At 44.2% G+C, this 15769-nt stretch overlaps 1 protein-coding gene across 1 annotated transcript in view; it reads right to left on the bottom strand.

Annotated features, from left to right (window-relative positions):
* Positions 1-237: 237 nt before the first annotated feature.
* The window catches only part of ABCA4 (ATP binding cassette subfamily A member 4), a 128166-nt gene continuing 112634 nt past the window's right edge, over positions 238-15769 (bottom strand). Inside the window, exons 43-51 of the mRNA XM_032594091.1 lie at positions 13393-13513; positions 12872-12934; positions 11697-11803; positions 8911-9052; positions 4899-5033; positions 4005-4108; positions 3827-3919; positions 1822-2071; positions 238-489 (exon numbers count right to left, since the gene is read on the bottom strand). Coding sequence (XP_032449982.1) covers positions 238-489; positions 1822-2071; positions 3827-3919; positions 4005-4108; positions 4899-5033; positions 8911-9052; positions 11697-11803; positions 12872-12934; positions 13393-13513 — 1267 coding nt within the window. The remainder of the gene's footprint in view (positions 490-1821; positions 2072-3826; positions 3920-4004; positions 4109-4898; positions 5034-8910; positions 9053-11696; positions 11804-12871; positions 12935-13392; positions 13514-15769) is intronic.

A 15769-nucleotide genomic window follows, 5' to 3' on the forward strand; every position in this document is an offset into this window, starting at 1 on the left:
ATTAATTTCCTTCCTTTGAAACTCAAACATATGACCAAAAACATAAATGTCAAGTATCCCAACAACCCAAGCATTTAAATATTCTCTATTTTCCCTGCGTCATATTTCCAAAATCCAAGTTTTTTCACTATAAGCAAAAACATACGGGAAAATTCTTTTCAAAAAACGCTCTCCCACACCACCCAGATGGCTCCCTGATTACAAAAGGAAACTACACAACCACTGACTGAACAGGCCTTAGCTCAGAACTGGTGGGGAGTGGCAGGGATGTGGTGATGTGGTGTGGGTGGAGTTCTCTGTGGGAGGCGTATCTGGGCCTTGGGGTCCCTCAGGCCCAGTGGACCAGTCCCCAAGCTGAGGATGTGCCTCAAACAGTGAACTAGGAGAGAGTGACAGGAGTACCTTGGCTTGTCGGCTTGCTCCAGCAGCTCGAGGGTGCAAAGGGAGGTCATGAATTTCAGTATGCTGTTTAGCAAAATTCACAAATACCTAGAAGCAAGAGTAGGAGAGAAAGAGTAGGTAGATGTTTCCAGAAGAATGGTATCTGCCACCCATCACTTCCTTTCTCTTTTCCCAGTTAATATACAGCCCTGCTAGAGCAGCCATGTTCTGCAGGAGAGGTAGCCTAGCCATGAGTGCCCAGGATAGGGCTGGTTTCTTAGAATGCTGAGCTAAGCCAAAGGAATTCCTGAGGGAGGATTCAAAGGCCTCAGGGCAGATTCTCAGCTAGCAACTATCCTCCTAAACCTCTAAAGAAACTGAAAACAAAAAAACAAAAACAAAAGCAGGAGTCTGATCTCTTCTCCCTTCTGTTCTTTATTCATTGTGCACTATGGCTAGGACTCTCTCTCCTGCCTTCATCCACTGGCAAGAAGGTGCTGGGGAGCCAGCTCCTCAAAGGGGAAATGGAGATTTGCCTATTCCCATTGCTTTATTAAACAGTCTTAAGGATGTTTATTTAAAAAAATAGCAACAACAAAACCCTCAGAAACCACGCAAATGTCCAAATGGATGAATGGATAAACAAAACGTGGTATGTACATACAATGGAACATGACTCAGCCTTTAAAAGAAGGCTGACACGTACTACAACATGGATGAACCGGAGGACATGATGTTAAGTGAAATAAACTAGAGGCCAAAGGACAACTGTACGGTTCCACTTACACGAGGTAGGTGGAGTAGTCAACAGAAAGTAGAACGGTGGTTAACAGTGGCTGGTGGTGGGGGGGGGGGGGGGGGCGGGGGGAGCAGTTAATGGGGAATTATTGTCTAATGGATACAGAGTCTCAGTTTGAGAAGATAAAAGATTTCTGGAGATGGATGGTGGTGATCCAGTTTACAATAATGTGACTGTATTTAATGCCACTGAATTGTACATTTAAGAATGGTTAATTTTGTTATGTATACTTTGCCATAATAAAAAAAAAAGTGATCACATTAAAAACCCTGACATACTGCACACAGGTTTATCAAAAATCACTGAATTGAACACTTTGAATGGGTGCATTTAAATGTATGTAAATTACGCATCAGTAAAATTGATTTGAAAAGATAACAAAAGCTACCACCACAAGCCAGGAAGGATGAAATAAAGTCATAGTATAGTGGGGAAGGATGATGTAAAGTCAGTGAAATTTGCTTATATTTCTAACATATTTCTAACATATTGTTAGAAAACAATTTCTGATCTACCAAGCTTTACTCTAATGGACAGAGGAACCATACTGTTAAAAATCAGGCATGCCGTGTTCCCTATCATGTGGCTTCCAGCCCAGCCTGTGCATCAGTTCTGTACATGGTACCCCTCAGGCAACTTGCCTGGTCCAGTGTGGTCTGCGTGACTGAGTACTCCTCGATGAGCAGGCTGTCCTTGTGGGAGATGAGCAACCGGAAGATCCGGGCCAGGGAGGAGGAGGAGACCTGGAACTGGAGCATGTTGTAGTGTCTCTCCCTCTGCACGCTGCCCGGGAAATTCCCCTGGAAGAACTGCTCCACTGGATTCAGGTCCGGAAGCAAGTCTTCCTTTGGGGATTTGATTTTCATTGTGACAATGTAGCCATCTCCAAACCTAGGGGATACACGTGGCGGCATGGCACAGGCATGTTAGTGGCTGGGTCTAAGACAATTCCAAAATAAGGAATAGATACATCAAAAATACTGGGGATTAAAGGCCCATACAACAGACCTTGTGTGTATGTTTAAAACTAATAGGAAAAAAAAAAAACAATGACAGTTCATGGAGAGATAGATTGATACTAGTTTTTAGAGGTCTAAATGTCTGTGTGGTGAAGTAAGTCACCAGACCTGTGACACAGATGTTCCTTGCTCCCTTCCCTCCCACATCCCTGTTGAAGTCAAAGTGGTTTGAGCCCCTTGGGGAGATCACAACCTACACATGAAGGAATATGGGGCTAGTGTGTACTCAGTGATAGAAATGCTGCCTGGTCCTTCTAAGGGATCTCCAGGAGGGAACAGAGACTTAGGAAGGCAGCACTTCCCTGTGGAAGCTTCCAGAAAAAATGAAGCTGCTAGGGTCAGAACTATCAGTGCTTCTCTCTTCCCCTCACCAGGTGAACTGGTCACCCACATATGAAAAAAGACTGGTCCACCAGGGAGTGCGGCTAGCTGGCTTCCCTACATGCTCATGTCAGGGTATACTGTGTCAGTTCTAATTTATTTCAATGCTTCCTCCATGACCAAGGGTTGTTCCCCTCTACAATAAAATACCTTTCCATTCAGCTCCAGAAAACTGACAGTCTCTCCACATTGGAAACATTCCCCTCTCACCTGTTCTCCCATGAGGACAGTGAGGAGTGAGAGGGAAAGGGGTAGGGAATCCATCGTGTCTCCTGCATTTGGGCCCAGGAAGCTATGACATGGGTCTGGTGGCCTCATATGCTGATGTCCCCCTAGATATTTGTGCAGTGACCTAGCTGTCATTGCTCAAGGGGCCAAACACCCAAAAGCAGCGAATCTACTAGACCTTGCTGTCAATGGCTTATCTGCCCTGATGCATATGAAGGATGATGTGTCCTGTGCAACAGTCCCAGGGGTACATCAAAACTAAGCATCTTGGCCTAGATAAGGTGGGTTATGTACTGGTCCTTTACCAACTAGCACACTGACTTTTATATTCTGGGCTCTTACAAAGTGTTTGTTAAATAAATGAGTGGTAACTATAAATCTACCCTTCCTAGTTTTTAAAGCGTATCAGAATGCAAGGAAGCATGGCATTATTATCATAATCTTATTTTAACTGATTGTTGGCTTTGGCACACAAACTATTATTCATAATGCATTATATCTAGTAGTTTACAATTTGTAGGGACAGGGTAATCCTACTGAAGATTATTGGCATTGTTAGTTTGTCATATACTACATTGTTACTTCTCAAACCCCAAAGCATACACATGTCAGAAAGGAAAACTGATTCCCAGGCCATTTGGTCCCCTAACCATCCCTATGTTGGTCATGGACTCTTATTCAATTGATCATGAGTGCTGGATCCATGGGGATAAGTGGTGGGATAATGAGGCAGTGATAGTGACCCTCCCTCATCTCAGCCAGGCTCTGTATGCCCCAATCAGATCCCCATCTGGAGACTCAGGGAACCCTCAACCACAGGCAATTAGCCCAACACAGACGAGTTTCTTTCAGCACAGCAGCTTTCTCTGTTGCTGTGGAACAAGGACCATACCATACCTCTGACTGTGGGATAAAGGCAGCAGGACCCTCCCAAGTGTCAGCAGAGAGCATAGGGCCTGGCTGACTCCCCTCTACTCCCAAGAAAGGTAACAAAGGCAATCCGCTAGCATATCCTTACTTGTACTTGAGGTGCTGAATGGTGCCCAGACACTGAAAGGTGCCTTTTACCATGATGGCCAGCCGGGTACACAGAGCCTCACATTCTTCCATGCTGTGGGGCAGGAGAGAGGAAGTAAGAAGTAGGGAGAACTCCTGTCTGCCTAACTGCTCCATCCCAGCCCCTGGGAATCTCTTGCCTGTGGGATGTGAGGACCACAGCTCTCCCTTCTCTGATGATGCTCACGATGATGTTCCACAACATGCGGCGTGCCTGGGGATCCATGCCCGTGGTGGGCTCATCCTGTGGGGAGACAGAGAGGGCAGTGAGCTAGGCTTGGAGCCAGCCTCTCCTGGTTATTGCACCCTGCTTGATTGACTCTCTCTGAGCAGCTGTGCTCTCTGCTCTCTGGCACACAATGGGCAAAGTGCCTCCCCAGTGGGCAAGACTTGGGGAATCTAGGCTTTGGATATAGAAGACAGAAGATGAACCAGGAGATTAAAGACAAATTATGATACCCATTGGCCCATTTCAGCCCATGAATGGGTTAAAGTTGATTAAGGCAATGGGAGAATGATATTAAAAATAAAAAAAAAGCAACAACCCTACACATACATTTACAAGGAGGCAGAGAGATAACCCAGGTGACTTTTATGAGTCACCTCCCAGTCCTGAGACTCCTGCCCTCATAAACCCCAGACCACATGGGCACAAGGGCCTTCAGTCTGGTACAGATCCAGTGAGAATCACATGACCCTTTGATCTAGGCCAATGCTCCTGCCCACTTTGTATCCCAAACAGACGTCCTCAGTAGTAATTCCTGACCGGAGGGACTGAACTTCCCTGCTGTAAGCCTGTGGGCGCACAAGAGAGTTCCCAGGGACTCACAGTAAGAATATGTTGTGACTCCAGTTTCCCCCAAGAGTTGTGAATCAAACACTGGGTTGATTTGTTCAAAACAAGCAGTATAGGAAACCGTCTAGATGAAAAGAGACCGTAGCAGTTTCTAAGTCTACTGCCCCAAACACAGAGATGCAGCACTTATTTTAAGCCCTTGGGCTCATCTGTCCCTGCAGGTCCTGGTGGTCCTTACCAGCAGCACCAGAGGCGGGCAGCCTATCAGTGCAATGGCTGTGGAGAGTTTCCGCTTATTGCCTCCACTATAGGTGCCAACCAGCCGGTCTGCATAAAGAGACAGGCCCAGGCTCTTAATACTCCAGTTTGTCACCTAGGGAAGAGAAAGAGATCCCATTTGGAAAAGATATACAATCAAACACATCAAACCTCCACCAATTCAAAGTCTTGGGCTCCCAGATCTCACACCTTCAGGATAGACCCAGCTAGGCTGAAACAAGGCCACCTGCTGGCTCATGTGGTGGTTCATGGGCTTCAGGAGCCAGATGTCTCCCTTCCACACTGTGCCTGACAACACAGTGTGGCTTGGTGTATCCCCCTGAGAAATGACCTTCAGCCTTGTGAAGAGCAAGACTATGCTTCTCACCCAGTGTCCCAGACTATGGCTAGAGTGGAAGACTCCTAGGGTCTCAGACCTGTTGCTTCCATCCTTCAACCGGGTCACACTTGAAGTCTCATGCATCTAATATATACTTATCGAGCAACTACTATGAGTCAGGCACTGGAGAATAATGGTGAACACAGCCATTGTTGTTGTACTCACAGGGTGGAGGATGACACACAATCAAAATAAACAGAAAAACGAAAGGTTGTAATAGGGCATTGAGGAAAATCAACAGGAAAAAATGATTAAGAAAACAGTGTGAGCGTGTGTGTGTATGAATGTGCACAGGAAGAAAACTAGAGAAGTCTTTGGAGACAAGGCCACCATGCTTCTGCCTTCTGTGCTTATAACTCTGACTGGAATGTTCTTCCCCTAGATATCCACGTGACTCCCTCTGTCACCTCTTTTAGGTCTTCACTAAGAGGTCACTTCCTCTGTAATGCTTGCCCTGGGCCACCCTACTTAAAAGTGCAATTCCTCCCCCCAACAATTCTTTCCTACTTTATTTTTCCCTTACCGGCTTTTCACTTTCAAATGTACTGTGTATTTTATTTACTTATCTATTTATTATCTGTCCCACTAGAATGTAAGCTTCACTTTTAACTTATTTGGAATAGTTTCCAACTTATAGAAATGTTTAAAAATAAGAATAATACAAAACACTCATAAACACTTTACTCTCTTTTCTTTCCTCTTTCCCTCTCTTATACACACACACACACACACACACACACACACACGCACACAAGATTTTTTCAGAGCCATTTAAGGTAGTTACATATCGTGGCCCTTTACTCCTCAATACTTCAGTGTCTACTTCCTAAGAAGAGGAATACTCTTACATAACCTCAGTATAGTTATCAATGTCAGTAAATTTAACATTGTTATGATATTTTCATCTGATCTACCCGTCATAGTCTGGTTCTGTCAGCTGGCCCAATAATGTCCTTCATGGCATTATTTTCTTTTCAGTATAGGATACAATCTAGTGTCCATTACTCAGTCACTCTGTCTACTTAGCTCTTGTGGTCAGAACATTTCCACAGCCTTCGTCTTTTAGACTTTGATACTTTTGAAGGGTACAGCCCCTGTATTTTTTTTTTTTAATAGAATGTTCCTTTAGAGTTTGTCTGGTATTTTCTCATGATAATATTCAGGTTACACATTCCCAATCAGAATATTATGGAGGTGAAGCTGTGTCCTTTCCAGACTATCACCTCTAGGGGTAGAAATGTCCAGGTGCCCCTCACAGGGGATGTTGATTTTGAACACCCAATTAAGGTGTTGTGTAATTTCTCCATTGTAAAATTATTATGCTTCCCCCTCACAACCAATAAACAATCTGTGGAGATACTTTTAAGATATACAAATATCTTCCTTCTCAAAAAAGTTTCCCCTAGATTTAGCAGCCATTGATGATTCTTATACAGTTCAATCTTTATTATGATCACTGCAAAATGACTTTTCCAACTCTAGAATTTCTTCCACACTAACCAGTTGGCTCTAAGCATTTGAGTGTAGGCAGAAACCATCCCCTTTTCTCTTGTTTATCTATTTAACAGTATGGAGTTATGAATTCCCATGGTTCTCCCAATGTTTTATACTTTGTCATGGTATTTAATTATTTTGACGCTCAAATTGTACCATATTTGGCTATTGGGAGCCCCTTTGAGATGGTTCCTATGTGGCTATGACATGATTCTTTTTTTTTTTTTAAGCACTTTACTTTCTGGTATAATAAGATGTTCCAAGCTCATTTTATACCTACATTTTCCCAGCCCTGGAATTTGTCATTTGTCTGAGGAGTTATGGTTCCTGTTATTGGGGAATGAGATTAGACACCAAAATTTGGGCTTTAAGTGTACTCACTGCTACTAGAGTATTTCTGCTTCTTGGCCCTTTCAGAGGACAGATATATACATACACAAACATGCACATGTGTATGTATACACATTTATATGCATATGTGCAATATACACAAGCCCATATGCATGCATGCACAAACACATGCATATCAATATTTCATGAGTTGACAGAGATATTTTAATTCCAATCCAACCCCACAGGGTTCTTTCTTGCTTTCCCCCTTTCCATATTTGTAGGTCTTTTCTTACACAGTGAGAACTCTGGCTTCAAACAACATTAACACATTTATTCATTTACTTAATCCAGTAACACATCTAAAAATGTTTCAGAATTGCTTTGCTCATGACACCATAAAAAAACAAATCAACTAAAAAGAGCTTGGAATTTGTCTATAGTTCTTTCCCTCTGCTCTGCCTGCCCAAGGCTGAGGAAATATAGTCAGATACTGTGCCCTCAGTTATTTGTAGTTCTTTTCCTCCCCTTCTGTATGGTTATGATACTTACTTCAAATAAAATTGGATTAATTTGTTTCTATTTGCTTTCAGAGTCAGAATTTTCTTTTTGTTTTTATTTTTACTCCCTTCCCATTTTTATTAATTTAGTTTTATTTTATTAATACATAGAACACTAACATGCTTCCAAGAGTCAAAACCATACAAAAATATATCCTGAGAGAAGTGTTATTCCCTCCCATTTCCATTTTACCCCATTTCCCTATTGTTAGTTACCAAATTCATTGTGTTTTAGGCCTATCATTCCTGTATTTGTATTTGTAAAGCTAAGCAGACATATGTCTGCTTTCTTGGTTTTCCTACTTTCTTACATTAAAAAGTAGCATCCTACAGCCCACTGTAATAGTGTCTTAATGTATGGAGTTGACAAATCACTGCTATACACCTGAAGTGTATATAATATAATATTGTATGTCAACTATACTTCAATAGAAAATAGTGGGAGAAAAAAAGTAGAATTCTACATGTGCTCTTTTACCCTTTGCTTTTTTCACTTAAAAATATCTCTTGGGGGGCACCTGGGTGGCTCTGTCGGTTGAGCGTCCGACTTTGGCTCAGGTCATGATCTCACGGGCTGTGAGTTCGAGCCCCGTGTCAGGCTCTGGGCTGACAGCTCAGAGCCTGGAGCCTGCTTTGGAGTCTGTGTCTCCCTCTCCCTCTGCCCCTCCCCCACTTGCACTCTGTCTCTCTCTCAAAATAATAAATACATATTAAAAAATTTTTAAAAATATCTCTTGGAAATAACTGCATTATCAGTTCACAGAGATTTTCTCTCTCTGTGCATGCGTGTGTGTATGTGTGTAACAGCTGCATAAGATGTATTCAACCAATCTCCTATGCCTGAATGTTTAGGTAATTTCTAATGTTTTAATTTTTTGTGACTACTAGTACAATGAATAACTTTGTGCATATGCATTTTGCGCTGTGGGAGGTATATATCTGGGGTAAGCTCCCAGAAGTGGGATTGCTGAATCAAAGGATAAATGCATGTATTATTTTGTTAGATATGAAGGCAGGGATTTTCTTGTTTTGTTTAACTCCCATACCCCCATTTTCTATAACAGTATTTGGCACATAGTAGACACACAGTAAGCATTTGTTGAATGGATAGCATGCTCTAACTTTCCCATGTCTAAATAAATGCACTCTCACAAAACAGGTTTAGGGTTTACCAAACTTCTGAGTAGCCACAAGAAACCATTTTTTACCCTTTCGATTTCATCTGCTGGTACACCTCGAAGACGTGCATAAAGATAAAGATGTTCTCGCCCTGTGAGCTGGTCATCGACTGCATCAAACTGAGGACAGTAGCCCATACTTTGATGGACATCAGATATATTGGTTAAAATACTGCAAGAAGAAAAGGCAATTAGCAAGTTTCCTTCATAGAGGGGGTGACCAGAGAACTGGGGCTGGAGAGCTTCTGCCTGTGAGATAAGCAAGCTACCTCTTCTGCTTTGCTTCAGAAATGTGCGCAACATTTACAAATCAAAGCAGAAGCCCTTTGGTTAGAAACTGATGAACTCTGGAATTCTGAGCTTTGAATCCAATAGATCTTTTCAACTTTCTCTGTCTAGGATAAACTGAATTATCTCTTACCCAAAATCAGCTTTACTTTTGGAGTGGGTCACCTCACATGTGGGTTTAAAAACAAAGGGAAGATCAAGTGTTAGAAAACGTCAGTGATTTTTGATCCCTTTCAAACATTTGGGAAATACAGAAGATGCATGCTTCTGAAAGGAAGTAAACTTGATCCATCTTTGTCTATTGGCAGATATACAGTAAGCGAAAGAGGAACCAGTCAGATCACTACCCAGAGCCAGACACTGTCAGGGAACAGAGAGGAAGTGAATTGAGTTCTATTAACTCCCTTTGACTGATATATTCTCCCTCAGTAGAAAATACACTATCTTGATGAAAACAAACTGTCCATAGACTGGTCCAATCTCTCCCTGCTTCCCTTGTAGCTTAGGGTCTATGAACAAAAGATACAGGCAAGGGGCGCCTGGGTGGCTCAAGTCGGTTAAGCGTCCGACTTCGGCTCGGGTCATGATCTCGCCGTTTCTGAGTTTGAGCCCCGTGTTGGGCTCTGTGCTGACAGCCTGGAGCCTGCTTCGGATTCTGTGTCCCTCTCTCTCTGCTCCTTCCCCACTCACACTCTGTCTCTCTCTCTCACAAATAAATAAACATTTTTTAAAAATTAAAAAAAAAAAAAAAGATACAGGCAATATGATGGGAGAGGCACCATGTAGTCCCCCACTATAACAAAAAGTACTTCAGGCATGGCTGGGCCAATTAAAACCACCCAGGGAAACAAGGACAGTACTTTGCCAAATTCATGGGAGCTGCCCTCCCAGAGAAACCCAATCTTGCATTTTAAATCCAAAGTTGTGTTCCAGTTTCCATTTCATCTAGCTTCCCTCTTGTAGGTATCAGGCTGTGTCTTACTTGGGCCGTCATTTGATGTCTTATGGTAAATCCTATTACATCCTCCTGCCTGCTGTCCCTTAGTCCCTCAAGATTCCTTTTGTTACAACTGTCAAGTTATTTGCTTGGTTGTAGGCTAAGCTGCATCTACAGATGAGACAGATTAAGCCATGGCCTGGTTGCACCCTGCTTGTTTGCTCTAAACCCAACAGGGATGGCGGAGAAGGCTGGGGAACCAAATTCATCCTGTCTGAGCCATGTTCAGTGGACATTCAGCCATGTTGCTGAGGATGGCTTCCAGGAAACAGAAGGAGGCCTTAGTCAGGCAGTTGCTGAGTGAAGTACGCACTGCCTAACTCGTCTTATAAACCAGGGCAGAGGGTTCCTCAAGGCACATCTAATGCCTGTGAGCTCTGCTGTTTAAGGAGCAGCCTGGAAAATGGCAAACAGCATAGGTTCGTGTTCTTGATCCTGTGCCATAGAGGACCAGTGTGTTTACTCATACCTTATTACAGAGAACAGCAGGCACCTTCCAGAATCCAAGGACACATGCCAGTTTTCCCTTTATAAAGCCTCCTTGGCCTGGCAAAGCCAAGGATCAGCACAGAAATAGCCAATTCAGACTAAGGCCCCTGAAGTCTCTTAAACCAGCCCCCATTTAGAAACTTGATCCAGAGAAAGGATGCTTCACCACAGGGGTTCTTAACCAGGGACTCAGGGAACATAGATGTGATTCAGGGCACAGTAAATTCCCTTAAACTCTTTGCAAAAAATGTATGGAAGGAGGTAATGGGGGATAATGGTATATGTATGTATGTGCACACACACACACATATAAAGTATGTTTTTAATATATATATATGGTTTTTTTTTTTTAATTTTTTTTTCAACGTTTTTATTTATTTTTGGGACAGAGAGAGACAGAGCATGAACGGGGGAGGGGCAGAGAGAGAGGGAGACACAGAATCGGAAACAGGCTCCAGGCTCTGAGCCATCAGCCCAGAGCCCGATGCGGGGCTCGAACTCACGGACCGCGAGATCGTGACCTGGCTGAAGTCGGACGCTTAACCGACTGCGCCACCCAGGCGCCCCTATATATATGGTTTTAAAAAAAGATTTTAAAAAAGTAATCTCCATACCCAATGTGGGGCTCAAACCTACAACCCCAAGATCAAGAGTCACATGCTCCACCAACTGAACCAGCCAGGTGCCCCAACAATGGCATATTTTTTAGGAAGACTGCGCAAGTGTTCATCAGATACTCAAAGGAATCCATGACCCCAGAAAGAGTAAGAACCACTGACTTAGTGCTTCCCAGAAGTTTCCAAGAATCCATGCTAAGAGGAGCATGTCTTAATAATCACAATTAATTTCAGTTTCCCAGAGAGTCTATGTCTTATACTTGTGGACCATGCTCTCTTGGAGGTCTACTTATCTACACAGCTCTTCCATGCTCTCAGAGTCACCCTCAGTACAGAATCTGATGCTCACTCTCCCTATGCTGGGATGAGAGCATGGCCGAGGACCTGTGACAGGCACCCTGAGACAGGATAAGCAAGACACTCACCTCTTGCCTGCTACAGTGGCATCGCCTGAAGTCACTGTGGTGTCCCCAGTAAGCATCTTGAACGTGGTTGTTTTGCCAGCTCCATTCACTCCCAGAAGACCAAAGCACTGAAGGAAGACACACAGAACTGGCCTCATCCTCGAGTCTAAGAAGCCTAAGGAATGTGGAATGTCAGGCCCTAGGGCAGGTGTGTGGGCAGGTGGGAGACATTCTAGACCTGTGCTGCCATTACAGAGGCCACTGGCCATGTGTGGTGCGGGCTAGCAGGATTTGCCACCCCAACATATGCCACTTTGGCATAAGGATGATTTTAAGCTGAAAGCAATTAAGTAGCAGCAGATACGAGAAAAGCTCTCTGTCCTCCCGTTTGCCTAAAAGCAGGACTTAAATTTATAAGGTGTCTCTTCTTCCCCTCTGTACCAGGAAGAACAAAAGTTAACTGCCAGAAACAACTTTGAAACCTTGGCCTGGAGACAGCACCAGAGGAATCTACATAGCAAACTTTGCTAACTAGACTTTATCTGCCATTACTTTCCTCCATATTTGCCTTCCTATAATTTGCCACCCCTACTGACTCCAGGTTCTTTCCCCTTTGTCTTGTCACTTCTCTGAAAATGTATCATTCCTTTGCTAAGATGCGATGCAAGCCCAAGTTCTAACCACCCCATGTGTCATTCACCTCTGATGGGTCCCTTGTGTAGGTGCCACACACGTGCTAATAAATGTCTGTTTGTTTTTCTCTTCCTAATGTCTTTCATCAGTCAAATTTACAGTGGTCTACCCAGAGAACCCAGAAGAGTAGAGGAAAGAGGATTTCCTCCCTTACAGTGACTACTGAGCACTTGAAATGTATCTAGTCTGAATTGACATGTGCTGTATGTGTAAAACACACCCTGGATTTTGAAAACGTAAAACAAAACAAAAAACAAACATAAAATATTGAATCAATAATGCTTTATATACATTACATGTTGATGTGACAATATTTTGAAAACACTGGGTAAAATCAATGATCAAGATTAATTTCACCTGTTTTCTTTTTTTTTTCTTTTAATTTTTTTTCATGTGGCTGCTAAAAAATTTCAAGTGACCTCTGTGGCTGCATTTTATTTCTTTGGGATAGCTCTGCTTTAGAAGGGAGAAGAGGTGTGCACAGGAGTCCGCAGGGTACCCACCTCTCCAGGCCGGACTCCGACACACAGCCTGTCCACCGCTGGGCTGGAGGAGCCTGAATAAATCTGCAAGATGCGGAGAAACTGGACTGAGAACTGAGAGAGGTTAGAGAAAGCAAGGGGCTAAGGATGGTTTAGGTGAGAACTACCAACATGAGGAGGTTATACGTTGGCACAGGTGTTCAGAGAAGTGTCATGAGCACTGGGAAATCTCAAAGCCGACCTGCCGTGCAGAGAAGGAATGGAGAAGGTTTAGTGAAGCTCGGTTGTAGGGGCTCTCACCGAGGCCCTGTGCCAGTGCCCAAGATGAATACTAGGGAGAATGCTCTGGAATTAGGTGTTCTTGGAAGACAAGTTAAAACACAGTTCTGACAACCTTGCTTAAGATCAGGAAAATGAATTGCCTGCACGGGCATATTGCTGATGCTACCAAAGGCAAATTACAATGTTGTAATTACGTTGTTGTGCCATTTCTGGATCCAACTGGCACCTCAAAACTAACTCACCTCCACCTATTCCCTTACCTTGGTCAGTTCATTTAGCCTTAAGATATCAGTTTTATTTCCCCCACTAATAATTCTTTGTCTTTCTTCAGCCACATCATCATCTTCATCTATAATGGGCTCCTTAGCAGGCTCGGCAACCCTACAGGAGGGAAAGGGGACAGGACTGAGTTGGTGTACCGCGTCCCTGGAACTCTCCTTTTCCTATTACTTTCTTCCCGTTCCCTCACTTCAGCTCCAGCCTTGCCTTATATCCCCTAATGCTTGATTCTCAAAAGGCCTCCAAACAGGAGAAGAGTTAGACATTAGGCAGAGAAGGCAAGTCCTTGAGTCCAGAGTCAGCCTTGTTCCCAGTTCTGGCCTACCCATGTGTGACCTTGGGCATGTCACTAAACCTCTCTAAACGTCACCTCCTTCGACCATATGGTAGGGAGGGGATAACAGTGTTTACCTCATAGACCGTGGAGAAGATGAACTTGGCACAGCCTCTGGCAAAGAGTCAGAACTCAAAACCTGGTAGCTGTTATCATTATTAAAACACTTCATCTATGGTAAGCACTCAGTGAATGTCACCCAGCTCCCACTTATCTTTAGAACTAACTCCTCCACCAACCTTTTGGTCAACCCTTGCTCCCCAGCCTATGCTGGTCTTTCCCAATTCCCAGCTTCTGCAGGCATTTCCAGGGCCTCAGTGTTCTCTTCCTCCTGCCCTGCCAAACAGAATCTTCCCCATCCTTAAAGACACAGCTTCTTCTATGAAACCCTCCCTGACCACCCTGGCCTATAAACTTTCTTTCCTCCCTCACTGGCCACATCTAATTCATGTCTAAATCTTGCCTTGCTTACCATTTATCCAATCAACCTATTTTTCTCCATCTCCCAATGCCCTGAACTCCTATCTAGGCCACCAATGACTCTTGCCTTGCCTGGGTGCCCAAATGGCCTCCTGTCTGGTCTCTCCTTCTAGACCTGGAAGATCACTCACCTGCCTGATCAAAACACCCCAATAGCTCCCTGCTGCCTTCAGGCTTAAACTTGAAGTCCTCATCAAGGTGAGAGAGCATTTTAGGACTTGGCTCTGCCTACCTCTCCAGGCTCTTCTCTCAGCCCCTTCTCCCTCCCCCTTCACAGCTATCCTGAACTCTCCACATGTTAGCATGTTCTCTACCAAAAGCACCCTTTCTTCTGTCCTTCCCTTCTTCTCTTTGCCTGGTTGCCTCTCAGCATAGGCATGGGTGTGGGCTTCCTAAAGCCAGAGATTGTGGAATGCTTCTCTGGTGCTGTTTCAGGCCTAATGTGGAAGACTTGCTCAATTGTTTGACACAGAGTTTGAAGCTAATGAGTCTGTTTTGGTAAACAAGTCTGCCTCCTCCCTCCTACTCCAAGGTCTCTTCAAGATGTGGCCAGAGCGGGGCGCCTGGGTGGCGCAGTCGGTTAAGCGTCCGACTTCAGCCAGGTCACGATCTCACGGTCCGTGGGTTCGAGCGACGGTCCGTGGGTTCGAGCCCCGCGTCGGGCTCTGGGCTGGTGGCCCAGAGCCTGGAGCCTGTTTCCGATTCTGTGTCTCCCTCTCTCTCTGCCCCTCCCCCTTTCATGCTCTGTCTCGCTCTGTCCCAAAAAAAAAAAAAAAAAAAATCCGTTGAAAAAAAAAAGATGTGGCCAGAGGTACGGAAGGGGGCCTGTGAGGGCTGAGGGTCCCTGGACCACTGTCCCTCATAACCAGCACCACTTCCTGGTCATGTCATTTTATTCCAAGTGTGTTGACACCTATTATCTCATTCAATCCTCACGACCCTGTGAGTAGGGAGGTAGATTCATTTCTAATAACTTGATTCCTGGTGGATCAAAACCTAATATAAGTCTTCTGAATCTTTATTTACATGTGACCAGACTCAGCCTGAGAGGATGATAGGATAAGAAATGAAACACCGTGATTTGCAGTTCAGGACCCTGTGCTGAGCCCTAATAAAGGTCTGTCAGCTTGGATTGCAGAGGACTGCCTTCTGGAAATCTGAGTGCCCATGTCAGAACGAGGCCAGGACTGGGTAGGGAAGAATGGCACAGCTGGGCTGGGTCACAGCAGGCAGACAGCCCCACCTCCACCCCCACCCAGAGGGGCACAATCGCTTCCCCTACACTGCTCCTGGCTGCAGTCACCTTGGATGTCACCCCCATCTTACTACTTGTCTCTACTCTCAAATCTCTAATTAGCAAAGGGCCCCACTTTGTCTATTTTCTTATGAATGCATAAATCTGTTTCCCACTACTTTGGATCTCCCTTAAACGTTATCATTTGCAATGCTATCATCCAAATTGAAATGAGTATCTGTTAATTAACTGAGAGGGATTAAATATTAGTGACTGAAATTAAAAATTGTAATTTAGGGGCACCTGGTGG

The sequence above is a fragment of the Lynx canadensis genome, chromosome C1 (genome assembly GCF_007474595.2).
Source record: "Lynx canadensis isolate LIC74 chromosome C1, mLynCan4.pri.v2, whole genome shotgun sequence".
Lineage (NCBI taxonomy): Eukaryota > Metazoa > Chordata > Mammalia > Carnivora > Felidae > Lynx > Lynx canadensis.